General features: G+C 56.0%; 1 protein-coding gene across 4 annotated transcripts; it reads right to left on the reverse strand.

Annotated features, from left to right (window-relative positions):
- Window positions 1-100: 100 nt before the first annotated feature.
- LOC110366021 (proline-rich protein 36-like) lies at window positions 101-25,568 on the reverse strand. 4 transcript variants are annotated; one of them, XM_065055045.1, is made up of 8 exons: window positions 25,527-25,568; window positions 22,139-24,730; window positions 21,053-21,517; window positions 19,635-20,477; window positions 19,438-19,522; window positions 14,261-18,677; window positions 9,670-11,075; window positions 101-455 (listed from the first exon to the last, which is right to left on the reverse strand). In XM_065055045.1, exons 6-7 carry the CDS (start codon window positions 14,422-14,424, stop codon window positions 9,854-9,856), a joined length of 1,386 nt encoding a protein of 461 aa, XP_064911117.1. In that variant the 5' UTR covers window positions 14,425-18,677; window positions 19,438-19,522; window positions 19,635-20,477; window positions 21,053-21,517; window positions 22,139-24,730; window positions 25,527-25,568; the 3' UTR covers window positions 101-455; window positions 9,670-9,853. The 4 variants fall into 4 exon arrangements, with proteins under 4 accessions (XP_064911117.1, XP_064911120.1, XP_064911116.1 ...); XM_065055048.1 differs by lacking the exon at window positions 25,527-25,568 and having other exon boundaries at window positions 21,053-21,192; window positions 21,296-21,517; window positions 22,139-24,814; XM_065055044.1 differs by lacking the exon at window positions 25,527-25,568 and having other exon boundaries at window positions 22,139-24,814.
- Window positions 25,569-25,641: the final 73 nt, after the last annotated feature.

The raw sequence follows: 25,641 nt of genomic DNA on the forward strand, positions 1-25,641 counted from the left end.
TTGTGTGTGTTTCAGCTGCAGCTTCGGTTCTGTGTTGTAGTAGCTTAAGGGGTGAAGTAAAATCGGAAGCGGTTGGTTACAGCTGGAGGTTCCCACCTCGCTCAGCTGTCGTGGTGTGAGAACCTCTGGACGAGCACGGTCTGAGGGGAAACCGCTTATTGTACGTAGATACCACGTTCGCCTCGTTTACTTAACCTAGATTGCTTTATTTTGTAGTCACTTGCATTTAGCTGCTGCTTTAGTTCTAGAGGATTTGGTGTTTCACGGTGGGGAAATTCGGGTGATGTGGAACCGGGTGCCCAAGCTGGTCCCGGGTTTCTCAGCTGCTCCTTCCAAGGCTGCGTATTATTGTGGAACGTGTCCAGAACCGAGCGTGAGGAACCGCGTCCGTGATCCTGGGGGCTGTTCTGGACCCGCTCCTGCTGCCGGGGCCGCTTCTCCAGGAGCAGAAGCACCTGCCAGGAAACATAAGCAAATCAAGTTCATTTTTGAAGGAAGAACTTGCCGCGTGGCGCCGGAGCGGTGCCCGGTGCCCTGTGCCCGGTGCCCTGTGCCCGGTGCCCAGCCCGAAGCAGAACTGGCGCTTCCACGGCAGCACCGTGCCCGGCCTGGAACTGCTTTGCTGCCCGTTCCCCGTGTCGTGTGAACCCGCAGCCGGGGGGACGGCGGCTCCTCCACCCGACTCGGGGAACCCGCTGCCCCCCAACGGGCGCGTCGCGGGGCTCTGCGTGTCAAACCCCGAGCCGCCTGTACCTGTGTCAAAAAAATTCTGAAGAGGAGGCGCCTTATCTGGAATTTTAACTTTTTTTTTTTTTAAACTGTTTCTTAAACCTGCTGTACATCGTCTTGTGAACCGGAAGGATAAACTTGGAACGCTTTCTCTTTAAAAAAAAAAAGCAAACACAAATAAACCCTGTATTGCTGGTTTCCCTCACAGCTGCAGCCCTTGAGGGGGAAGATGATGAAACGCTAAATCAGAAATGGCCATTTACCAAATCTCCCGTGGCTCCCCCCAAGCTTTGAGCTCCTGGCGGGCTGTGCAGGACAGGGGCTGCACCGCCATCTCCCCAAAGCGTGCCAAACTTTAGTAGCAAATCACCGGTTTAGTGGTACAACTGGGGGGTGATGCCTCGGTCCAACTTCCCAACCAGCGCCTGCTCCGTGTCACAGGTGAACTCGCTGGCTGTGTTTGGGAAAAGCAGCTGGGAGCTGCTGCCGGGTCACGATGCTCATTCCTGGAGTGAAACCACCAGCACCGTCTGGGGCTTCACGGTTGTGCTCCCTGCGGCTGCCCTGAACCCCCCTTGTGCTCCCCAATTTGCTGGTGTTTGGGACCCCGAAGCTGCTGTGTGTGCTGTGGCTCTCGCAGCCCCCCCTGCTCTGAGCTCGGGCGCTGGAGGTGCCTGTGACCCCCAGCATGGAGGTGCCGCCCCGGCGTTCTGCCCCACCTCGCTCCGGGGCCAGCGAGAGGCACAGGGGTGCGAAGGAGGTGATGTTTGGTTCCTGGGCCGTGTCAGCCCACACCTGTACCAGGCACCTGTGAGCCAAGAGAGCACAGAACCATCAAATCCTGGGTTTAAGGGACTTCAAGGACCACCTGGTCCAGCCTTTCCTGGCACAAGCCCGGTCTAGACAAGCTGGGCTGTCCGGCTGAATCTTAGTGCCCAACGCTGGGGAACCCGCCCCTGCCCTGGCACATTATCCCAACGCCTGGTTGCTCTCCACATGAAACGTTTCCCTCGTATCCCATCGCAGTGTCCCCAGCCGTCCCTCGTACCATCGCCCCTCGGCTTTGCCACGGGCTCCTTGTCCCACGGGGTCTCCAGCCGCTCTGCAGCGGCCTCTGCGCCCCGCTGGCGGGCGGGCTCTGCCCTGCCCTGCTCTCCCGCGCCAGCCCAGGGCCGGCGCATCCGGCCGCTGCTGCACCCGGGCTGGTGTTCCAGGGGCCAGACCTTGCCCTTGGTGAACTTCAGCCGGGCCTTGCCAGCCCAGCTCTGCAGCCTCTCCAGGCCACTGCAGGGTGGCTCTGCCTTCCCAAGGGTCCGCGTCCCCACCCAGCCTGGTGTCGTCGGCAAAACTCATCGGACACACTCGATCCCATGAGTCAGAACTTCAGCAGGGTGCCCTTGATCTCATCGTCCAGAACTTCACTGGGGACACTTGATCCCATCGTCCAGAACTTCATCCAGACGCCCTTGGTCCCATCATCCAGAACTCCATCAGGGTTCACCCGATCCCATCGCCCAGACTTGTAACGTTGATTTTTATGAAAATAAGGAAAGATGGCTGCATCACGTTTTGAATTCCCCTTTTGAGAACTCTTTTGGTGTCATCGACAAAATTTGTCAGAGACACTTGACCCCATGAGCCAGAACTTCATCAGGGTTCACTTGATCCCGTCGTCCAGGTCACTTATGAAGATGATAAAAGCTGTTGGGCCCAATATCAGTCTCTGGAGGACCCAACCCATATTTCGAATGCCAAGGTTTTGTCCGCTTCCCCTCATCCCGCAGCAGAAGGTGCTGGGGCTGCTCAGCATCTCACGCCGTGGCTTGAAAACAAACCCTGCTGGCAGTCGCTGTTTTCCCCGTCTCGGGTTCTTTGCTCGTTGCTTCTGGGATAACTCTGGATGATGAGCAGCAGCGTCCTGCTCTGCTGTGCTGCCCGAGCGGCGGAGGAAGGACGGTTTGCTGTGTTATTTGTGTATCTGGAGCTGGTGAAGGCGGCTGCTGGGAACCATTCCCAGGGCCCTGGCAGGGTGGGCAGCGCTGGGAGAGCTCAGTTTAACCCCAGTCCCGCCTGTTCCCCGCCTGATGGGACTTGAGTCTGTGATAAGCCCAGTTTGGGAATTTCCGAGTGCCGTGTTGCTGTCACAACACTGATGCTGCAGCCCCAGGTTCCAGTATGGGTTGGGAAATTACATATTAGAGAGCTGTGTAGGGAAAGGGAGCTGGGGGTCCTGGGGACAGCAGGGTGACCATGAGCCAGCACTGGCCCTTGTGGCCAGGAAGCCAATGGTACCTGGGGTGGGTTAGAAGGGGGTGGTCAGTAGGTCAGAGAGGTTCTCCTGCCCCTCTGCTCTGCCCTGGGGAGACCACACCTGGAATATTGTGTCCAGTTCTGGGCCCCCCAGTTCCAGCAGGACAGGGAACTGCTGGAGAGAGTCCAGCGCAGCCACCAAGATGCTGGAGGGAGTGGAGCATCTCCCGTGTGAGGAAAGGCTGAGGGAGCTGGGGCTCTTTAGTTTGGAGAAGAGGGGGATAAGGGGGGACCTTATTAATGTCTATAAGTATATAAAAGGTGAGTGCCACAAGGATGGAGCCAGGCTCTTCTTGGTGGCAAACAATGATAGGACAAGGGGTAATGGATCAAGCTGGAACACAAGAGGTTCCACTTAAATTTGAGAAGAAACTTCTCAGTGAGGGTGGCAGAGCCTGGCCCAGGCTGCCCAGGGGGTTGTGGAGTCTCCTTCTGTGCAGACATTCCAACCCGCCTGGACACCTTCCTGTGTGACCTCATCTGGGTGTTCCTGCTCCAGCAGGGGGATTGCACTGGGTGAGCTTTTGAGGTCCCTTCCAATCCCAAACATACTGTGATACTGTGATACTGTGATACTGTGATACTGTGATGCTGTGATGCTGTGATGCTGCAGCCCCGTTGGGACGCAGCCCCACGTGCCCGTGCTCCCCGTCGCACACAGAGCATGGGGATGGGAGCAGGTGCCGAAACCTTCGCTTAAAATTACAACGGGATTCAAACCCCCCCGAGGCTCAAGCAGAGAGCTGGGTGGCTTTTTTTTCCTTCCCTCCATCTGTTGGCCTTAAAACTGATGCTGAAATCAGCTTAGAGCTTCATCAGCTTCATCAGCTCCCAAATGCCGCAAAGCTTGGTGTTTTCCTTCATATCGCGCTACCTCAGTGACCTCAAAGGACATTTGTGCTCCTTTGTTATCTCACAGTTTTGCGGCTGACAGAAAGACAAAGTGCCCAGGGCCGGCGGCCCCGAGCGGGCCAGCAGCTCCCGCCGCGGCGCCGGGGGGTGGATGTCCCTCCGGTGCCTTGGGAAGGGGCATTTCCAGCTATAACCGTGGCCCCGGGCAAACCCCGGCTGTGAAATCCTTTCGCATCTTGGCAAACCGACCTCCCGTGTTGTCCTTTGTGCCCTGGCGCTGCTCCTGGCCCGCGAGGGCTGCGCTGCGGTTCATCCTCTCGCAGCCCGGTCTGCGTCTGCTCCAGCCGCTGGGGAGCCAGCCTCGCCGTTTTCTGGGGTTGCTGTATCTGCCAGTGGAGCCGCCCGCCCCTGAGGCTCCGCCGGGCCAGGAGGGATTGCCTGGGCGTGTGACAGCGTGTGACAGTGTGACAGTGTGTGTGTGACAACGTGTGACAGTGTGACAGTGTGTGTGTGACAGCGTGTGGCAGCTCTGACCGTGCCCCCCGGGGAAAGGACAAAGCCCGATGCTTCGCGAGCTCGACTGGCTGGGGCTGAGCTGCAGGGGCTCAACGATCAGCTAAAATTCGCCGCTAAACCCAGCCCTGTCCTGCCAGTCCGAGTGGTGAGGCTGGACACAGGTCAGGGTGAGCACGGGCTCCCCAAAACCTGCGCTTTGGTGGGGAGAAGCCACGCAAAGAGTCACGTTTGGTGGAGATCTGGGCTGTGCCGCGCTGCGGGCGGCGCTTTTGGAAAGGGATTCACGCGGCTTCGCTGGGCAGAAGCTGCTTTGTGAAGAAAACCCTTCTCCTCTGGTCCTGGCGATGGCTTTAGCCACAAGTGTGACTCAGCTGTCCCCTGCCGAGCTGCTGCCGTGTCCGTCCTGGAAACGCTGGCACCAGGACTTGGCCAGGCTGCCGCTTGGGTTTCCTTCAGCTGGAGCTGGGAGGGCAAGGGGACAAGGGGACAGTCCCAGCTCTGCACCAGCGCTTCCATTTCCCCAGTACCGGTGCAGAACTGGGCGGCTCAGCCCGGGGAGCGGGGCCGGTCCCGTCCCTGCGCCGCAGCGAGGAGCGGAGCCCGCCGGGGTGGAAGGTCCTTGTCAGAGGTCACCAAATCCCGGCAGAGCTGCAAATGAAGCTAATCTCTGCGTGTCGTGTGGAGCTCCAGACGTGCCGGAGGAAACCGCGGGTGCGGGCGCCAGCGCTTGGCCTGGCAGCGGCTGCGGCGCGGCCACGTCCCGAGCGATGGGGACGGTGTGTGGGCGGCCGGGCTGGCTCAGCACTGCGGCACCGGGCTCCATGTGTCCCCCACGGCTCCGGGTCCACAGCCCCAGCGCTGCCCCATGTCCTGTTTGCTGAATGTCTTCTTTGGAGACATTCAAAACATGCCTGGACATGTTCCTGTGCGACCTCACTTAGGTGTTCCTGCTCCAGCAGGGGGATTGGACTGGATGATCTTTTGAGGTCCCTTCCAGTCCCAAACATACTGTGATACTGTGATACTGTGACACAGAGCAACAGCCACACTCTGACAGTGCTGCTGCTCGCGGTCGACACCACGGCCGAGGTGGAACACCAGGATGGGACACCAGGAAAGTGCTGGAGCGAGTGCAGAGAAGGGAACGGAGCTGGTGAGGGGCTGGAGCACAAGAGTGATGGAGCGGCTGAGGGACCTGGGGGTTCAGCTGGAGAACAGGAGCTGAGGGGAGACAGGGACACAAAGAAACGGCCTCAAGTTGCCCAGGGGAGGTTGAGGTTGGATCTGGGAACAATTTCTTCCCCAAAGGGCTGTGGGGCATTGAACAGGCTGCCCAGGGCAGTGCTGGAGTCACCAGCCCTGGAGGGCTGGACAGACGGACATGAGGTTCTCAGGACATGGGGCAGTGCTGGGGTGGGTTACGGTTGGACTTGAGGGGTTTTTCCAAGCCAAACGATGCCGGGATTCCCCAGGGTGCAGAGCCCGGCTGCGCAGCAGGGGGTGCTGGGCTGGGCAGCAGGGGGTGCTGGGCTGGATCGCAGGGGGTGCAGGGCTGGGCTCTGCACTGCCACCCGGCACTTTGCTCCAGTGCAATTCGGTCTCTCTGGGCACGTGAAGATGAGACATGGCCAGTGTCACCCAGACCCCGGGACAGGCAGGGACCCTCCACTGTCACCTGCATGCAAGGGGGGACCCTGTGGCCATGTGGGTACAACATCCAGGCTGATGAAGGTCCTGGCCGTGGCTCACAGTTTCCTGTGGCCCGTGGCCATCCCTGGTCATGCGGGGCCAGTGTGTCCCCATTCTTCAACCCACTGTGGGAACAGAGCCTGCAAGTCACACAGGGACAGACTTTTCTGGCCGGGGCCACCAGCTGGGTCCTGGGGTGGCAGCAGCCAGGCACCGAGTGTCCCATGGGGCAGGGGTGTCACCCAGTGCCTGTAGACCTGCAGAACACGGGGAGTCCCCAGCCCAAAAGGGTCCTGTCCACCCTCGCCATGAGCAGGAGCATCCCTGTCCCCTGCACCCGTCCCCGTTGGGATGGCACAGCCAAGAAACCCACTGGCCGGCGGGTTTGCCAAAATGCTTGTGCTCCCGTGGAGTGGTGGAGTGGGGAGCAGCGATCCCTCCTCCTCCTCCCGCTGCCGAGGCGTCGTTGTCCCTGGGAAGCTGTGAAGCTGCGAGCATGGGACACGGGTGACACTGCTGCCACCTGGAAGGGGCTGCGGGGGGCAGACGCTGCTCCCTGGGCGCTGCCATCACCTCCTCCCTCACGGCAGCGCCAGGGAAGTTATTTCTGCTGCACCCGGGGGAAGCCCAGACTGTTTCTGGAAACCACCGGTGCTGTCAGACCCGTCACTCGCCCTGGTTCCACTGGTCCCCGGCACCGGCTGCCCCTGGGGCACGGGCAGGTCTGAGCACCGGGGCTGAGCACTGGGGGCTGAGCACCAGGGGCTGAGCACCAGGGGCTGAGTACTGGGGGCTGAGCACCAGGGGCTGAGTACTGGGGGCTGAGCACCGGGGGCTGAGTACTGGGGGCTGAGCACCGGGGGCTGAGCACCCCCTGGCCCAAAATGCTCCCCCCATGGCGGATGGGCAGGGGAGGAAGGGACAATGTGCATGGGGGGAGGTGGCCCAAGAGGCACCTTGTGGCTTCACCTCCTACAACGGGGCCACGCTCACGAGCGGCTCAAGATGCCACAGAGAAGGGACGTCACGGAGACGGCCATGGCCTGGCCACTGGGACCAGCGTGGATCTGCCTTTGGGGGTTTCATCTGCTTCTGGGGGGCACAGCCCAGCGGCCGCAGGCAGGGTGGGGATTTTGCTGCTTTCCCCCGCAGAAGACACGTCCCGTGTGTTTCTGTTGGACTCTGTCCCCAGCGATGTGTGCCAGGGCTTAAGGCTCAAGCAAGGAGCCATCAAAAGGGAGAATAACATCAAAAGAGGGAAGTGGAAGGAGGCCAAGGGGAACCCGGCCAAGTGCCCTTTCCTTCTTTCTCTTTCTCTCTGCGTGGGAAATCCCCGAGACGGGGCTGTGTCACATCCCTGTGCCGGGTGAGACGTGGCCCCACGCGGCCCTGTCACCACAGGGACAACAGGAGGGTCCCCAGCGGCAGCTCAGGGTCCCCAGGAGGGCTGGGGACCAGGGGAAGCTCAGCTGGGGAAGTGGGGACCAGGGATGGAGCTTCAGCTGGAGCCACCTCAGGGGATGTGTAGAGTCCTGCACCTGGGCAGGAACAGCCCCAGGTTCCAGTATAGGCTGGGGAATGACCTGTTGGAGAGCAGTGCAGGGGAAAGGGAGCTGGGGGTCCTGGGGACAGCAGGGTGACCATGAGCCAGCACTGGGCCCTTGTGGCCAGGAAGCCAATGGGACCTGGGGTGGGTTAGAAGGGGGTGGTCAGTAGGTCAGAGAGGTTCTCCTGCCCCTCTGCTCTGCCCTGGGGAGACCACACCTGGAATATTGTGTCCAGCTGTGGCCCCTCAGTTCCAGCAGGACAGGGAACTGCTGGAGAGAGTCCAGCGCAGCCACCAAGATGCTGGAGGGAGTGGAGCATCTCCCGTGTGAGGAAAGGCTGAGGGAGCTGGGGCTCTTTAGTTTGGAGAAGAGGGGGATAAGGGGGGACCTTATTAATGTCTATAAGTATATAAAAGGTGAGTGCCACGAGGATGGAGCCAGGCCCTTCTTGGTGGCAAACAATGATAGGACAAGGGGCAATGGGTGCAAACTGGAACACAGGAGGTTCCACTGAAAGAGGAGAAGCAACTTGTTTGGGGTGAGGGTGGCAGAGCCTGGCCCAGGCTGCCCAGGGGGTTGTGGAGTCTCCTTCTGTGCAGACATTCCAACCCGCCTGGACACCTTCCTGTGTAACCTCATCTGGGTGTTCCTGCTCCATGGGGGGACTGCGCTGGATGAGCTTTCCAGGGCCCTTCAGCCCCTGACACTCTGGGATTCTGTGATCATGTTTGGTGGGATGGGAAGGTCTGTCCCCACCGGGACGTGTGTGCAGCCCAGGAGCCCCGTGGCTGGATCCTGGATGTCCCCACCGCAGGAATGGAGCAGGGTGGGGAAGGAGACGGCAGCCACTCTGCGGTGACGAGATCAGCCTGTGCAAACAGCACCGCGGCGGCTGCTCCGGCCTCTGCAAACAAGGGCCGGGTGCCACATGAAGCTGCAACCGCCGCTCACGGTGCTGGTCCCTGCGGCTCAGAAACCTCACGGCTCAGAATCCCCACGGCTCTGCAAACCCCACGGCTCTGCAAACCCCACGGCTTGGAAACCCCATGGCTCTACAAACCCCGCGCACGCAGACATTGGGGCCGGTGATGGGTCAGGAAGGGGGCTGGACCCCAGGGACACCGGCTGCAGCCCCATGGGGTGAGCAGATGTCAGGTCTCTGTCGCCCAGTACAGATCAACTGCTGCGGCTGGATAGAATCATGGAATAGTTCGGGTTGGAAGGGACCTTCAAAGCTCATCTGGTCATAGAATGGTTTTGGTTGGAAAAGCCCCTCAAGATCATGGAGTCCAACCATAACCCACCCCAGCACTGCCCCCTGTCCTGAGAACTTCATGTCTGTCTGTCCAGCCCTCCAGGGCTGGTGACTCCAGCACTGCCCTGGGCAGCCTGTTCAATGCCCCACAGCCCTTTGGGGAAGAAATTGTTCCCAGATCCAACCTCAATCTCCCCTGGCGCAACTCGAGGCCGTTTCCTCTGCTCCTGGTGCTTGTTCCTGGGGAGCAGAGCCCGACCCCCCCTGGCTCCAAGCTCCTTTTGGGCAGTTGTGGAGAGCGAGGTCTCCCTGCAGAGGGACCGCCGGGCAGAGCCACCATTTACAGCACTACATGTCTGCCCGAAGTCGCTCTCTGATTAGCAGCAGCAGCATTGAGATCACGGCTTTGTCGCGCTCCGGGCTCTACGTGCACACACACACATGCGCACGCGCTGCAGCTGTGCACAGCTGGATGCAGCTCAGCTGTTGAGCGTGTTCTGCTCCCAGCTGCTCCCAGCTGACCCTTTGTCTGGTGGGACCATCGGAGCTTCGCAATCTGTTTTTGGTCGTGAGCCGCTATGGTAACAAACCCCCGCACCAGGGGCCATGGGGCCATGGGTTCCGGGGGACGGGGCTCCGGGTTCCTGGAGACAGGGCTCTCCCACATTACTGGCACCCTGGTCTGACCTCACTTTGCAGCCAGGGCCTGTTCCTCGGAGATTTCACCCCAAACTCACACCAGGCAAGATCTGATCTATCATTTAAACCCACCTTGTGTGCCATGTCACCAAGCCCCGCCGTGGGGTTTGAGGCAGAGCAGGGACCGCTCTCAGCTCCGGATCCACCAGCTCCGCCAGGCAGCAGAAGCTGTGACAACAGCCCGGGATGGGGACGGCCGGAGGGGGTTTGATCTGAGCTGTGGCAGCTGTTTGCAAAACAAACGTGTGTCCGTGGCCTAGGAGACCGTCTCTTGCCTGGATAGCTGACAGTGGAAATAAAGACATTCAGACCGAGGAGACAAAGGCAGGATTGTTATTGCCGCAGCGCGGACGGGGTTCAAAGGGGCGAGTGGCTGTCGTGCACGGAGGCCGCGGCAGAGCCGCCAAGTCCCGGAGGGCTGAGACGCTGCTGTTGTTGCACGGTGCGAAACAGCAGCTGGAGCTGGTGGAAAACAATTCCCAACGCCCCTCGTGGCACCCGCAGAGTCCTGGCAGCTGGGGCTGATCCCCAGCACGGGGGGACGGGAAGGGACAGAGCAGCCCCGCAGCGCCGGGCAGGCAGGTCTGGGGGGGTCTGGCCAAGGGTGAAGCGCAGGGTTTGGCTCACAGGGTGCTGGGGTTGGAAAGGAAACAACTGTTGAAAAACGCCCCGGGAATTTCCGCGTGGGCTTTGCTGGATGCTGCAGACCTGCCGGGCCCGGGCTGCGCCAATGCTCGGGCGCCACGGGATGAGGAGCAGCTGAAGGCCGTACCCGCCATCCTCCCTGTCCCCATGCTGCTGCGAGCCTCCGTGCTCTGAGCCCGGCTGGGGACCATGGGACGCTCAGGTCTGCCCCTGTTGGGTCCATCCAGCAGCGTGGGCTGCGTGGAGCCCCCAGCTCCTCCACCTGCCGGACACGGGGGCTCGGACGGGCCGAGACGCTCCCTGGCTCCTGAGCGGCTCCGGCACCGCACACCCGGGTATCGCCGCTCCGCAGTCTGGATGCACCGCGGTGCTTTGGTGAGTCAGTGGGCCCCAGGGGCTTATTCACCTTCTTTTTATCTGTGTCATTCACCTTCTCACCCACACACACGGCTTTGCTGAGCCTGTGTTGTTCTGCCTGGCACAGCATCTTTCCATGAGCCCTTTTGAGCAGAGCAGCACGGACCCAGAGCTGGATGCACACTGCAGCAACCCGGACATGTCGTATCCCTGAAGCAGGAGCTGGACTCGGAGCCAGAGGCTCGTGTGCTGCCTCTTTTCTTGCCCAGACGGATGCACGAGTCGGTTTTGTCAGCGGCGTTTGTGCAGAGCGGGGCTGGACGGGAGCCGGGGCGCTGGCCCGGGGCTGGATGGGAGCCAGGGTGCTGGCCCAGGGCTGCACAGGGAACGTTTCCCGGGAGCTGGCGGGCGGCAGGAACGCTGCTGTTCGCACATTCGCACCCTCCTGCCTCTTGGTGGGGATGCAACAAGAGAGCCTGAGAAAAACAAAGAGCGTTAGGTTAACAGGCCTTGAAGTCACTTCCTCCCCCGTGTCTGCAGTTAAGCACTCACAAGGCACTTTTGGCTAGAACTGAGTAGAAATTCTGTGCCTTGCTGAATATTTGGTGGCAGAACTGGGGGTCAGATGCCTGTTCTTCCTCGCAGGATGAGGAGCGCCCTGCACAGCGAGCTCGGCTCTCTCTCCCCCTCACCACGGGACAGCTAGAATAGCCTTTTCTTTCTCCAGAATGACGTTGCTCTTGACTAAGTATGTGCACACCCACCCACTCATAAATAACTCGGTTATTTCCGAGCAGAGCCGGTCTTTGCCGGGGTTCCCTGCGGTCCCCGGTGCGTTGTTCCGCAGAGCAGGCGGATCCGGAGCGGCCGCGGCAGCAGATCCGGGGCTGCGCTTCCCCGGGTCACCGCGTCGGGCTGCTGGAAGCGCCCATTACCGAACATCTGAATCAGCCCGAGGGAGAAGCTGTTCAGATGAAAGGAGCAAAATACTGCAGCTCTTCAGGGCCCAGCGACGCACACACGGGCTGTGGGTAGGGAGCACTTGAAGGAGTCCAAAGGCACAGAGATTTACCACAGCCACCGCCCCAGGGAGCTTTCCTCTGTCACCAAACCCCCGCCGGGAATGATCCCAATATTCAAACAGCAGCAGCCAAGACTTGTACAAATGGAACTGCTACAAGACTTGTACTAATGCTACTGCTGCAACATTTGTGCAAATGCTAAACTGCTACAAGATTTATATAAATACTACTGCTGCAACATTTGTACAAATGCTACTGCTACAAGATTTATACAAATACTACTGCTACAAGATTTGCACAAATGCTACTGCTACAACATTTGTTCAAATGCTACTGCTACAAGATTTGTGCAAATGCTACTGCTGCAACATTTGTACAAATGCTACTGCTACAAGACTTGTACAAATAGTAGCACTCATGATCTTCAATGTTTTTCACACGCCTGGCTGGACAAACTGGGCAACGGGAACTTCCAGGCTCGCTTTCCAGAGATGTGGGCTGGTCGGGGCAGGGACAGTGGGGGCAGGCAGGAGAGCCCCGGCCTCCCTGGAGATGTGGGGTCTGGCAGCATCCTGCATCCCTGCCCCCGGCTGGTCCTCCGGCCCCATGGCACCGCGGCATCTCCTCATTTCCATGAAGGCCTTATGAGGAAACAATAGTAGCGACCCTACGCTGCGCGTAATTACACATATGTGTCTGCATAAAATAGCTATTTTGTGCCGTCTCTTTGTTTAGCAGCTTTAAATGCTTTAAAATTAATGGGCTGTAGATATTAGAAGCAGACACGACCGCTGCAAGGCTCAGCGGAACGAGCAGAGCCCGCCCCTGCACAACACCAGCATGGCATCGCTGACGTTTTATTAAGCTCGTTTAAAAATATGCTGATTGTTTTCAGCTACGTGTATTTTTTCGGCAGTAAATAAACAGCATCGGAGCAGCGAAGCACCCCATCCGTGCGCTCTTTGGTGTGTGCCGTGGTGGCTGATACGCCAGCCTCCCCTTAACAATAGACTTCCTTTTTTTGGAGGATTCTTGCAGTTTTGGCCCGATTTTCCTCTCTGAACAAGAGTCTGTCTGTCGTCAACTGCTAGAACAGAGATTATCTCTTCATTCTTTGTGCCTGAGCATTTTGGCTGGGGAGCCCCAAGGGATTACCACAGGATCACTTGGTAATAAATAGCTATATTTGTAATATTTGGTTACAAATCGCATCCTAATACCCTTTAATAACTGGATGTGTTTACTGTGCAAACACAAAATTTCTCTTTCATCACAGAATCCCAGAATCCCAGAGTGCCAGGGGCTGGAAGGGCCCTGGAAAGCTCACCCAGTGCAATCCCCCATGGAGCAGGAACACCCAGATGAGGTTACACAGGAAGGTGTCCAGGCGGGTTGGAATGTCTGCACAGAAGGAGACTCCACAACCCCCTGGGCAGCCTGGGCCAGGCTCTGCCACCCTCACCCCAAACAAGTTGCTTCTCACATTCAAGTGGAACCTCCTGTGTTCCAGTTTGCACCCATTGCCCCTTGTCCTGTCCCTGGTTGTCACCAGAAGAGCCTGGCTCCATCCTCCTGACACTCCCCCTTTCCATCTTGATCCCCAGCAATGAGTCCCCCCTCAGTCTCCTCTTGTCCAGCTCCAGAGCCCCAGCTCCCTCAGCCTTTCCTCACACGGGAGATGCTCCACTCCCTCCAGCATCTTGGTGGCTGCGCTGGACTCTCTCCAGCAGTTCCCTGTCCTGCTGGAACTGAGGGGCCACAGCTGGACACAATATTCCAGGTGTGGTCTCCCCAGGGCAGAGCAGAGGGGCAGGAGAACCTCTCTGACCTACTGACCACCCCCTTCTAACCCCCCCAGGTACCATTGGCTTCCTGGCCACAAGGGCCAGTGCTGGCTCATGGTCACCCTGCTGTCCCCAGGACCCCCAGCTCCCTTTCCCCTACACTGCTCTCTAATAGGTCATTCCCCAACTTACACTGAACCTGGGGTTGTTCCTGCCCAGATTCAAGACTCTACACTTGCCCTTGTTCTATTTCATTAATTTCTCCCCTCCCAGCTCTCCAGCCTGTCCAGGTCTCTGATGGCAGCACAGCTTCCAGTGTCACCACTGCTCCCAGCTTGGTGTCACCAGCAAACTTGCTGACAGTCACTCTATTCCCCCATCCAAATAATTGATGAATATATTGAATAATACCAGCCCCAGTACTGACCCCTGCAGCACTGCACTAGAAGCCTAGCAAGAGTTCGTCTCAGTTTCTAAATAAGTCAGGAAGGTTTCTTTAGCGACTAGCTGGCCAACTTTAACTGTTCCTTCGCTATCTCAGTGCTGAAATCTCCTGTTTCACGATTAAGGTTTGAAACGAGTGAGAAAGAGCAATGCCCAACTGCTCCAAGACAAAAAATAGTAATAGTAACCTATGCTAAGACATATAAATGCATTTTTAGAGGCAGTGATTCTTCAATTAACACAGGGCAGCATGGTAATAATTACACTCAGGGCTTTTTGCCCAGTAAGGGAGGGAAACCAGCCCCTGTGTCCGCTGTCCCTGGGAGCCAATGTCCTTGGTCCCATCACCCGGTCCCTGGAGGAGCCAGCCCAGCAGCTCCCCAGACAGCTCCTTTGCAGCTTTTCACCCACATCATGGCCACGCAGACGTTTTCATCTTCTCTCCTGTCCCGTGCAGCTGATCTGGAGGAGTCGGGGCTGTCCCGAAGGGTTTCCACTGCACCGTGGCTGCGGTAGCTCAGACTCTGCTGAAGGGTTCGCATCTCAAACCCTGCGGCCAGTTCTGGGCCCCTCATGCCCAAAAAGGCCTTGAGGTGCTGGAGCGAGTGCAGAGAAGGGAACGGAGCTGGTGAGGGGCTGGAGCACAAGAGTGATGGAGCGGCTGAGGGACCTGGGGGTTCAGCTGGAGAACAGGAGCTGAGGGGAGACAGGGACACAAAGAAACGGCCTCAAGTTGCACCAGGGGAGGCTGAGGTTGGATCTGGGAACAATTTCTTCCCCAAAGGGCTGTGGGGCATTGAACAGGCTGCCCAGGGCAGTGCTGGAGTCACCAGCCCTGGAGGGCTGGACAGACGGACAGGAGGTTCTCAGGACAGGGGGCAGTGCCAGGTCTGGGGGAACATTTGGACTCCATCACCTGAAAGGTCTCTTCCAACCAAAATGAATCTGTGATCCTAAGTCAGTGGCACAAGTCTGGTGTCACTGCAGGGATCATCCTGCTGGGTGGGAGCCCCGGACATCCCCCCATGGGGACACACGGACGTGTGCCAGACAGAGCAGACCGGACAGTGTTAGGAACAGACACAGCGCTGCCCTGAGGGCTGCAGGACAGACGGACCATGTGGAGGAGCGTCCCGGTGCTGCCGTGCGCTGGTCGGGTGCATCAGGAGAGGTGCCATGAGGCTGCAGGGCGAGGGCAGCGCTGTTCTCACCCGTTCCCTTTCTAACAGCAGTGCATTCTCACCAGCGCTGCTTGGGGACGGCTGTGGGAAGATTTTGAAACTGGATATAGGCTTGGCAAAACATTCATTATGGCTCTGGCTCATCTTCTCAACCAAGAAATTGCATATTCCCCCGTGCTCCAAATCTGCTTCCATTTGCTGAAGCAGCAATTTGACATTTAAGTCATTTGGCTCTTCTCAGTGGTTTCGCATTTTACTTCTCGAGTTTCCTGAGAAATTTGTTGCAGACTAATACTCAATCATGCTCGGGTAGGGTGACGGCTCAAGTTTAGCAAAAATGCCGCTAATATCCAGATCTGGAATAATTTGATTCAAAAGCAGATGCTTTCCCAAAGCGATGGATTTATTTAGATACTAGTTTTAGGGAAACGCTTGGGCTGGTTACAAGCAGCACTGCTCTGTCAGCACGCAGAGCTCCGTGTTCCTGACAGTTGTGACAAACTGATTAGCCCTTATTCTCTCCTGTAAAGACTCCACGGCCGAGTAGAGGAGACAATCGGCACCGGAGCCTGTTCCCAGACAGAGGACAATTAATCGGTTGACTTTGGAAACTGCTCTGGGGCTGACACTGACAGAAGTTGTCCATTAGCAAAACACGGGAGAGATGTCCACGTGGGACACAACTTCAAACCGAGACGTCCCCTTCCAAAACTCTGCCGCGAGAAATGCAAACAGCCTAAATTAAAAGGTTCTCTGCTGGCTAAACCCAAGCACTACGGAGGTTTCCAAGTGCTCTGTTAGCAGGATTTGAACCTTGTCCTTGCTTCATCCAGTTCCATTTGGGGTTTGCATAAACCACAAACCCAGTCTGCAGCTCAGCAGCTGGTGTTTGTGCTGAGATCTCTAGACAGCGATTTAGTAGTGAGACGGGCCTCGAAGAACTGCACATGGCAAAGGCTCCTCTCCCAAGGGAAACAACCATGGGAGGTTCTTCCATGGGCCGTGACGTTCTTCTTGGAAGGAACAGTCTGAATGTCACCCCCCTGGGACGCGCTCACAATGCCTCCAATACCTGGGGACATTTCTCTGGACACCATCGGCCCCACAGCTTTTCAAACTCCCCGTTGCACCTGCGCTTGCTCCTGTCACCTAAAACTCCAGGTTAAATCAGTCCCACGTACCTCCAGCCAGTCTGCTGCCCGCACGTCTCCTTCAGCGACTCCACAACTTGGGCTACTTGAGGACGGGAGGATTTTATGTTAAGCAGCAACAGTAGCATGTATTTTGTTATGATGTGTAATGACTTTTGAGGGTTGTTTTTAATTTAGGAAAGAATTCTTGAGTCATTTCAGGCTTTCAAGCCAGTATCTTCTTCACTTTCATATGGCATCTTCATGTTCCTAAAGGTTTGTTTGCCGACGTCTGTCGCCAATGAATTCAACTATGCTCTTAAACGAGTTAATTGCCACATAATGATCTTCAGTCTTCATGACTCGCTTGTAATCTTTTTCACTCCTTCTCCAGGATTTCTTTTTCCCAGGCTCACTCTGTTTGTACGACTCTCTGTTTATTGACTGATGCTGGCACTGAAGACTTCTATTTACAGAAAGCTCTATCACTTATTTCTTTATCGCTCGCTTTGTGGTGTTTCACGCCCATCGTTTACCCAGCTGCTGCAAACCTTCTTCACGTCAAATGATTTGTGAGCAGTTCAGATGAGGGGGCTTTGATTCCTCCCACACAGACGCCGCTCCCCAGCGCTCGTAACGGCGACCCATCCCGCTCATCAGAAACTTGAAAATGGTTGAGCTGGGCTCTTTGGTTGCCTGGATCCGTGTCTGATGAATGCGTCAGATTACACTGGATTCACAGAGGTGTGCCATGTTATTTTCTGTGGGAATTCCTCTGGACTGCAGAAATTAATTGCCAAAATAACACTTGCAACGAGCCCCCAACAGCCTCGCTTTGCCTGCTCCCCCAAGCGTGTTTGACCACCGACCCTTGCCCAATGCCGTTCTGGGGCTGCCTCTCAGCCCTTTTGCTGAGTTGAACTTCTGCAGTTGCTCAGACTTTCGACCATCTCCAGCCTCTTCTCTCCCCTCCTTCCTTGTCTGAATTTCACGGTCTGCCAAGATTTTCTTCAGCAGATTATCATTATTTTCCATGCTTTGTATGAATGAGTTGTATTTCTATTCCAAGCAACCACAGTGTATTCCCCCCCCTCCTTCCTAAAGGACTCTCATTTTTGGAAGATGAATAAGAATTTAAATGGGAATTCACTCCCATAGCAATGAGAGCTGCTGCCATTTCCCCCAACTCTCATTCCATTTTTAAAGCAAGAGCAGAAAAAATGCAGGAAAAACATTGCAGTTTGTGGCCTGTGAGCATAAGCTTTGGATATTGTCTGCATCATTTTTAATGTCTTTTTCTACTGGCAATGACGACATTTCGCAATCAGGTCTCCAGGTCTGCCATGGAGCCCCAAGGGAAGAAACAGTCTCCCAGAAACTGTGTTTAGTTCGTCTCTTTCAGAAAGCACGGCCTTAACAACACAGTAATTACATTTTTATATGACAGACTGAGTTTCATCCTTCAGCATTTTCAGGCCACTTTTAATTCTAATGTCATCCACCCTCCGTTTTCATATCATTCGAGCAGCTCTCTGCTGCAGCCGCGTCGTGCAGCGCAGTGATGCACGTTCCCTCTTCTCCTTCGGGCCACTTTCTTGCAGTTACGCCCCATTTTAGCCAGTACCTTCCTTTTTCTCCCTATGACAGTTTTGGATGTGACCTGCAAAGCCCGGCCCCGGGGTGAGCTGGTTTTCCCTGGTTCCTATGCTCCGCTCCAGTTTGGCAGCCAGGGCTTGGGAGCACATTCACAAAATCTTTCCAATTTCATGCCTGAAAAGCTCCTCTTGGTGAGGTAGTGCATTGGAACGTTCCAGAAGGCCCATCTTCCACCACCCGGCGCTCTACGCCTGCGAAGCTGGTGGGCTTCGTTAGCTGGTAAAGGCAAATGACGGTGCTGCTCGTTAATGTGCTGGGCAACCAGCTCAGTCCAGCTGAGGGGCTTCCAAGGATCATCTCCAGCTTGTCAAAAAGCTTCTCGTGAGGCTTCCAGGCTACACAGACCAAGATCTTCTGCTGTGCTGTATCTGAATAACTCGTGTTTGGCATAGGGACGACACCGCTGGCTCAAGCTGCAGGGAAAGCAGCATTGATCAATAAGGGCCGAGCTGTGTCCGTGCTGCTCATGTCACAGCGCCTCTAATCCACGTGGAGGGATTCTTCTAGCCCAAAAAGGTGTTTTTCATGCAGTTTTCCTGTGCGGCTCATATTTAAAGCTAAAGCATACAAATGAAATGCAGGGCTACACGCCCTGCATTTGCATGTCTGAAGTGATGAGTGTGCAGAATGGGACCAGCAGCGGCTGCGCAGCTGTGGGTGAGCACCGCACGGACCGTCTCTCCATCCCACACGTCCTTCCCATGGTTCATGGACAAGGACTCGCTGCCCAAACAGTGAATAAACAACCTGGGAATTCTCCAGCCAGCCAAAGCGCTCGCAGCCTTTTTGGTGAAGCACAGGGAATTTCATGCGAGTCGGGTTTGTAAAGTGACTGTGTCATCGTCCTGACTCCTGCCTTCCCTGTAGCAAAAGGAACGAGATGTTAGAGATTTAAGAGAAATAAATCAAGTATTAGAACACAGACGAGCGATGCAGGAAATGTGTGTAAAGGGTATAGTCTTTCCAAAGACAACACCCATCGTACTGTCTCATCCCACCACAGCGAGGGATTGGAGAATTCCAGAAGTGGGGAGGGCGACCGTGGGAGAGAGAACAGCACACGGTGGGACACAGAGATCGGCCACCTTGGGAAAATGGAAACTCAGAAATTGCGTGATGGAACCACAGAAAATACTGAATGGCCCAGAGAAAGTACAGCAGAAACCTTCATTAGTTTTTATTGTTGTAAAGCAAAACCAAAGGAATTAGAAAGCTGTGCATTCCAAACCATTAATTGCACATGTACCATTAGCTTGTGTAACTTGTTGCCACAAGAAAGCGTTGCCGGTGGCTTTATTAGGACTCAGAAAGGGAGTGGGCTGCGGGTCCCAGGGGCGCCTGGAACCGCCGTGGCGATGGTGTGGAAACGGCAGGAACCCTCCTGTCCCAGAGCTCCGGCCCGCCCAGCACCCAGAGGCTGCGCGGGAGATCACCCCGGACTGGGGCTGGCAAACTGTGCCTGTTCCAGCGCGCCCCGCACCAGCTGCCATCGGAGACAAGGTACCATGCTAAAAATCATGAGGTTTGGTGGCCTTTCACAACTCCCTCGTTTTGTCCGAGCAATGACAGTGTGACAGAGGCATGGCAGCCCCCCAGATAGCCGTGTCCTTCTTCTCCTCACCCCCACATCTGCTCCTTGCAGCCTCCAGGAGTGGTCTAGACTTGTCTCTCTGCCGCTCTCTGCGCCTTATCTCGTACCTGATCATCTGAGGAAAGTGGAGAACGGTAAAATTAAAACAAACAAGGCCCTGATCCCTGATCCCTGATCCCCTCTCCTTGCTGGTGAGGGATATGACTTGCACAAAACTCCTTGCAGACCTGCAGGGCGCAGCGGAGCCGGGCTCTTTGCAGACTGCTGTTCCCCAGAACAGTCGTCCCTTGTCTCGTCACCCGGCTTTTGTCAGTCCTGGTTACACGCTCCGTCTAGTTCAGGCTGGAAGCTCCTTGGGGCCCCAAGACCTCTCACCCGCTCTCGTCCCCCGAGTGTCCTGTGCACCAGAAGCAGGCCAGAAATAGCAATGCACCATCAAAGTGATCAGGAGTCATCTGTGAGCTGCCTGTTTCGCACAGCAAGGGAGAAAATGTCTGTGGCTTTACCAGGGATGGCTACATAGAATGGAGAACGTGATCGCAATCCCCTCTCTCCCCCACTTGATAGTTTAAGGAGAATAATTTGATTGAAAGGCAAATCCTTTAATCTCCAGATATAAATCAACAGAATGGCAGAATTGCTTAGGACAGAGCACATCATAGGGGCAGGGACTGTATGTCTTTTCCCTTTAAACAAGCATTGGCCCTCCAGCTGTTAACCTATTTATAAAAGGTAACTCAAGGCTACACACAAAGTCCTGAGGACTTTTCATTCTGTCATTACAGCACAGACTCAATTTTTCTGCCTCAGAATAACCGGGCTGGGTTTATGAAGGCTCAGCCTAGAGAAGAGTTCAGCTCTGCCAGCCTCTCCAGTGCAGAGGAGCAGGATTCAGCCCAGGCTGCCCCACATGTCCCAGGACAAGACTCTGCTAAAAAACCGATGCAAATATCAGCTGCTCCATCATCACAAGCTTCTGCAGGTTCTCCTCTTCCCACATGGGAACATTTGTGCTCTGCATCACATGCTGAGTGTGGGACGTGTCCTCGCCCTGGTCACTCACGTAGGACCTATGGTGTGGGATGGGATCACAGAATTGTTTAGGTTAGAAGAGATCATGGAGTCCAACCCTAACCCAGCCCTGGCACTGCCCCATGTCCTGAGAACCTCATGTCCGTCTGTCCAGCCCTCCAGGGCTGGTGACTCCAGCACTGCCCTGGGCAGCCTGTTCAATGCCCCACAGCCCTTTGGGGAAGAAATTGTTCCCAGATCCAACCTCAACCTCCCCTGGCGCAACTTGAGGCCGTTTCTTTGTGTCCCTGTCTCCCCTCAGCTCCTGTTCTCCAGCTGAACCCCCCAGGTCCCTCAGCCGCTCCATCACACTTGTGCTCCAGCCCCTCACCAGCTCCGTTCCCTTCATGGACAGCAGCCTGGGCCGGTGCTGCCAGGACTGCGCCGCCCCCAGCAGAGCTCCAGCCCCCCACCCCAGTACAGCACCCTCCTCCTCCTCCTCTGCGGCCCCGCACACCAGGTTACAGCCGATGGACAGATCCCAGATCACAGGATCACGGGGCATGGCAGCTGAAAGGCAAATCCCATGACCAGGTCTCTGACATGGCAGGGATCCCTGGCCAAAATTCCATACCTTCCATTGTGCTGGAGTCAGCTCTGACGAGCACAACAGCCCGGTCTGGCTGGACAATATCTGCAGTGACCCATGACGCTTTTGTTGCCGCCAGAGCAGCGTCCTGCCTCACTCGGACTAGTTCACTTCTACTCGTGTGCCTAATTTGTGATAGGGAGATAGAAGTGACACGGAGACTGTAGCATGGGAGTGAAAGTTGCAGACAAGTTTTGTAAGAGTATTCAGATCCTCCACGATGCTTACAGGCATTCACTTTCAAAAGCATAGAGACGCTTAAATTTCCTGAAAATGAGAGTCTGTTGGGTGCTGTAATAAGTGTTGAGGCAATTCTCTACCCCAAACACTTCATAGATCTGGTTCCATTTGTTCTTTTTCTTTATGGAGGGTTTGGGTTCATTACTTCCCAACTGCCACTGATGAGCAGTCATTTTCGGAAATGACCCTTCCAAAGGCTCCTCTGCATGTCTGAAATGAGTAAGAGATCAGAGGGATGACAGCGAACCCCCCAGCAACACGCAGCCCTCGAGGCAGCGAGGACAAACCCCAGCAGCGCTGCCTCCCGAGCGCTTCTCACACTGAGCGTTCACATTTGGCTGTCATCTCATGTGCTTTGAGGAGAGAATGACAGACTCTGGCTGCAGCCAGGAAGCTGCACAGCTCATTACTGTTCCTCTCCGAGGCTTCTGCTGTCAATGTCCTGGAATCAGCAGAGCCAAAGCTGCCACGTTACTGAGCGTCCTTCATTTGCACTGGCTCCCATCAAAGTGGCGACAAATGAGCGTTGACCAGAAATGAGCTCTCGCTTTCCGGCTCCCGCAGGGTTCACGAGTGACTCACGTGATTCAAGTCAGGCCTAGATTTAGGGCAGCCTAACTGCTGGCCTGCCCTACCTGTCCTGCTGGGCTAATGGCCCTGGCCAGTGGTGGCTCATTAGGGAGATAAGCTGGTCCCCTTCCCTTTCCCTCACCCACTTTCACTGTCTGGCCTGATGAAAGGGCACAACCATTGCCTACTAACCTTCTTGCCCTCCACCTTCCCCCCAAAAACCAGAATAATTCCCTCTTGCTATTACAATAACAGACACACCTGTAGCATCAGATAGATTTTGTCAACCAGACGGCCAAGGAGAGTGATTCGCGCTGCCCTCTCTTTCAGGTCAAATGTAGCTGAAGGAGAACTCACGGAGTCTGGGAATGCAGCTGGAGAAGCAAGTGGAGAAGTAGGTTATATTCTTTTGAGGGATAAACAAAGATAAATGAGATGTTCTGAATTTTTTGCATAGGAGAAGTATGTGGAGAGGCAACAAATGGAGCCTGTCCTAATGTTGCTCCCACAAAGCAAAGAGCAGACTTCAGATTTTAAACTAAAACAAGGAAGGTTCATATTAAAGAGTGTCCCACAAAAGCCATGCTAAGCTCAGGTAGAATAATGAAGTAGCTATCAGTTTTTCTGGGCAATCTAGGCAGGTAAGCACAGTAATAGCTATGAGAACAGGTCAGTCAGTTGTTCACCTAGAAACAAGCCCAGCTGGGATTCCATCCTGCCTTTACAATGCTGACTTCTAAAGACTCACAGGAATTCACCCACTCCTCTACCGAGGAGCACCTCGCACTATACATGGCCTTTCCTTCCTTCTTTCTAGCCAGGAACAAGTTTACTGTTTTTCAGCTGCAAGCTGAGCCATGTATGAAACCCTCTCTTCCATCCTGCTCTTCCCAATGCAACAGCAAAAATTCAAGTGGCTTCAGCTGGAGCACGACAGGATGTAAGAAAACCAGGAAGCCCAGTTCTCAGTGTACCAAGAAGCTATGCATAATGGGGTAGGAAAACAGAACAGCTTAAGATGTGCAAGGAGAATGCCACATGTTACAAAGAAGCTGCAGACGGGGATGAGACAACCAGAAGAATCTGTTATCAGCTAGCAACTTGCATGGAAAAACAGTGACGGGAGACAGCTGGCTGGACCGGGATGCTGCACGGCGTAGAAACAGATTGACTTTGGTTTCAGTGGAAGGGAAAGTCCACAGCTTTAGTTTGGGCTGCTGGTAGCTCACCTCCCTGGGTTTACAAGTTCAGGTTTTGCAATGTAAATGTGCAATGAAATATGCAAGCTTGGAGTATGATGGACAGTTGCCTGTTGCAACGTATAGTTTATAATGGACACACCTATGGCGTTAAAGGGCTGCTGCCCACTCTGATTTATAATGATTAGGTGCGCCTGGCTGGGCCCAGGGCAAGTTCCCAACGCTGTCGCTTGACACAGCGAAGTCTGGACACTTCTGCCTCCTTGAAACACCAAGAGCTTGCTCTGGTGTGACCACTGTACATCGAAGGTTATGCTTCGGGCTCTAATTTTTCCTTTGGGGAACAAATTCAGGGCTTAGTGAATAACCAGAGTTTTTTTTGAAGCCAAAAGCAGGCCAGACGCATTCCCTAACATGGGGCTGACATAGCCCATGAATTTTTGTTTTATTAGCATCTCTGCTCCACAGCCACAGGAATTACCATCCTGCACTGGAGCCAGGGTCTACCCCGTCTCGGGGAGCACCCGAAGAGAGGCTCCAGAGCCGGGTTTACTAAAGACAGACAGGGATCTTTAAACCTGCAATGATCTGAAGCGCAGGGTAGGCTGGGACAGCCCTGAAATTCAAACCGCGGCCCGACCCTCCCGAAGAAAGCCATTAGGATGCTATTTTATCTTGGAGCTTAAAAATAGCACATGGTACAAGCAGTTATATATACATATGTGTGCCTTTCATCGGGACACGGGATTCCCCCCATCTTTCCCTTAGAAGCTCTGGCCCTGGAAACCCCACTCTGGAGTTTGGGAGGAGGGGGACGGGCAGAAGCTGCGACCTTCACTCTCCATGGCTGGGCTGTACCCTGATGCAAAGGGCGTTTCCTCCCTCAAGTGACCAGACATAAGGGACACACCTATTTTTTGTTTTCATTTAGTCACCACACTTTGATTTTCTTATCTAGCAAGCCAGCGTGTCACATATTTTCATGAGGTTTAGTGGCTGCGCAGCTCCCTCGGGTCAGAGCGGTGACACACGCGCCCCTGGGGCGCAGGCAGGAGCCTTGCTGTCCACAGACAGGGCATCATCTCCCTTCCTCGTGGATTAACTTGCATAATAGGTTGTAATGGACCATGAAGAATGAGGCTGAATGTTCCTCCTGCGTGGTCGGTGTCGCTGTACCAGAACTGTATGGTCTCGCTTTCCTCCCGTCTGTACCCTAGGGAGTTTCAGCCATGTGCGCTGCTGTAAAAACCACCTTCTCTCATCACTTACTGTCCTGCTCTCTACATTTCACCCCTATGTCTTGTTCTCCTGTCCTGCACACAAGGACGGTTGCATTACTGGACCATGGTGGAATCTAAGCCAAAGCACCAGTGGTGCCTGTTGTTCAGACACCCAGAGGGGTGGGCGAACCCTCCATCTGCCCTTGGACTCCTATGTTTTACAGCAAGCCTTCTTCCATCGAGAGTCCTCCTGTCCCACCTCCAGAAAGATGTCCCCCCGCCCACCCAGCGTAATCCTTCCCTGCCCAATGTAATCCGCGTCCTCTCCAGCCACAGGATCTCCTTCATCTCCTGTCTGCCGCCGTCCACCCCCAAACTTCTCCATCTCTGTGAAAAGCCACCTTGGTCCCCAGCGGTGAGACGGCAAAGCTTTGCTGCCAGGAGCCAAAATGTGGTGCTGTCACCTCCGAGTGCCCTCATAGCCACCTCCCCTCATGGCTTCCCCCAGCCACCATCTCCCCTCACAGCTTCCCCCAGCCACCATCTCCCCTCAGCCACCATCTCCCCTCATGGCTTCCCCCAGCCACCATCTCCCCTCACAGCTTCCCCCAGCCACCATCTCCCCTCACAGCTTCCCCCCAGCCACCACCTCCCCCCAGCCACCATCTCCCCTCATGGCTTCCCCTCAGCTGCCTTCAGCCACATCCCCTCAGCCACCATCTCCCCTCACAGCTTCCCCCAGCCACCATCTCCCCTCATGGCTTCCCCCCAGCCACCACCTCCCCTCAGCCACCATCTCCCCTCATGGCTTCCCCCCAGCCACCACCTCCCCTCAGCCACCATCTCCCCTCATGGCTTCCCCCCAGCCACCACCTCCCCTCAGCCACCATCTCCCCTCATGGCTTCCCCCCAGCCACCACCTCCCCTCAGCCACCATCTCCCCTCATGGCTTCCCCCCAGCTGCCTTCAGCCACATGCCCTCAGCACCTCTCTGCTTCCCCTCAGCCATGTCCCCTTAGCTCCCTCTTTCCTCAGCCACGCCCCCCGCGGCCCCTATCCCGCTCAGCCCAAACTCCCACAGCCCACCTCTCCCCCCGGCCACCTCCCGTCCCTGTCCCCCTCCGGCCCGTCCCCTCGCCCCCGCCATGCCCCTTCCCCACCGCCCCCTCCCCTGAGCCCGGCCCCGCCCCACCCCACCCCACCCAGCGCCATGGCCCCTCTGCGCCGCACCCAACCCCGCTGCCCTGTCACTGCAGCGCCGCCTCAGCCCCGCCCGCCGCCCGCCCGGCCCTGCGCCGCCCGCGCTCGCGGGGATTGGTGGACGGCAGGCGCGGCGCAGCGCCAT

Source organism: Columba livia, chromosome 2, assembly GCF_036013475.1.
Source record: "Columba livia isolate bColLiv1 breed racing homer chromosome 2, bColLiv1.pat.W.v2, whole genome shotgun sequence".
Lineage (NCBI taxonomy): Eukaryota > Metazoa > Chordata > Aves > Columbiformes > Columbidae > Columba > Columba livia.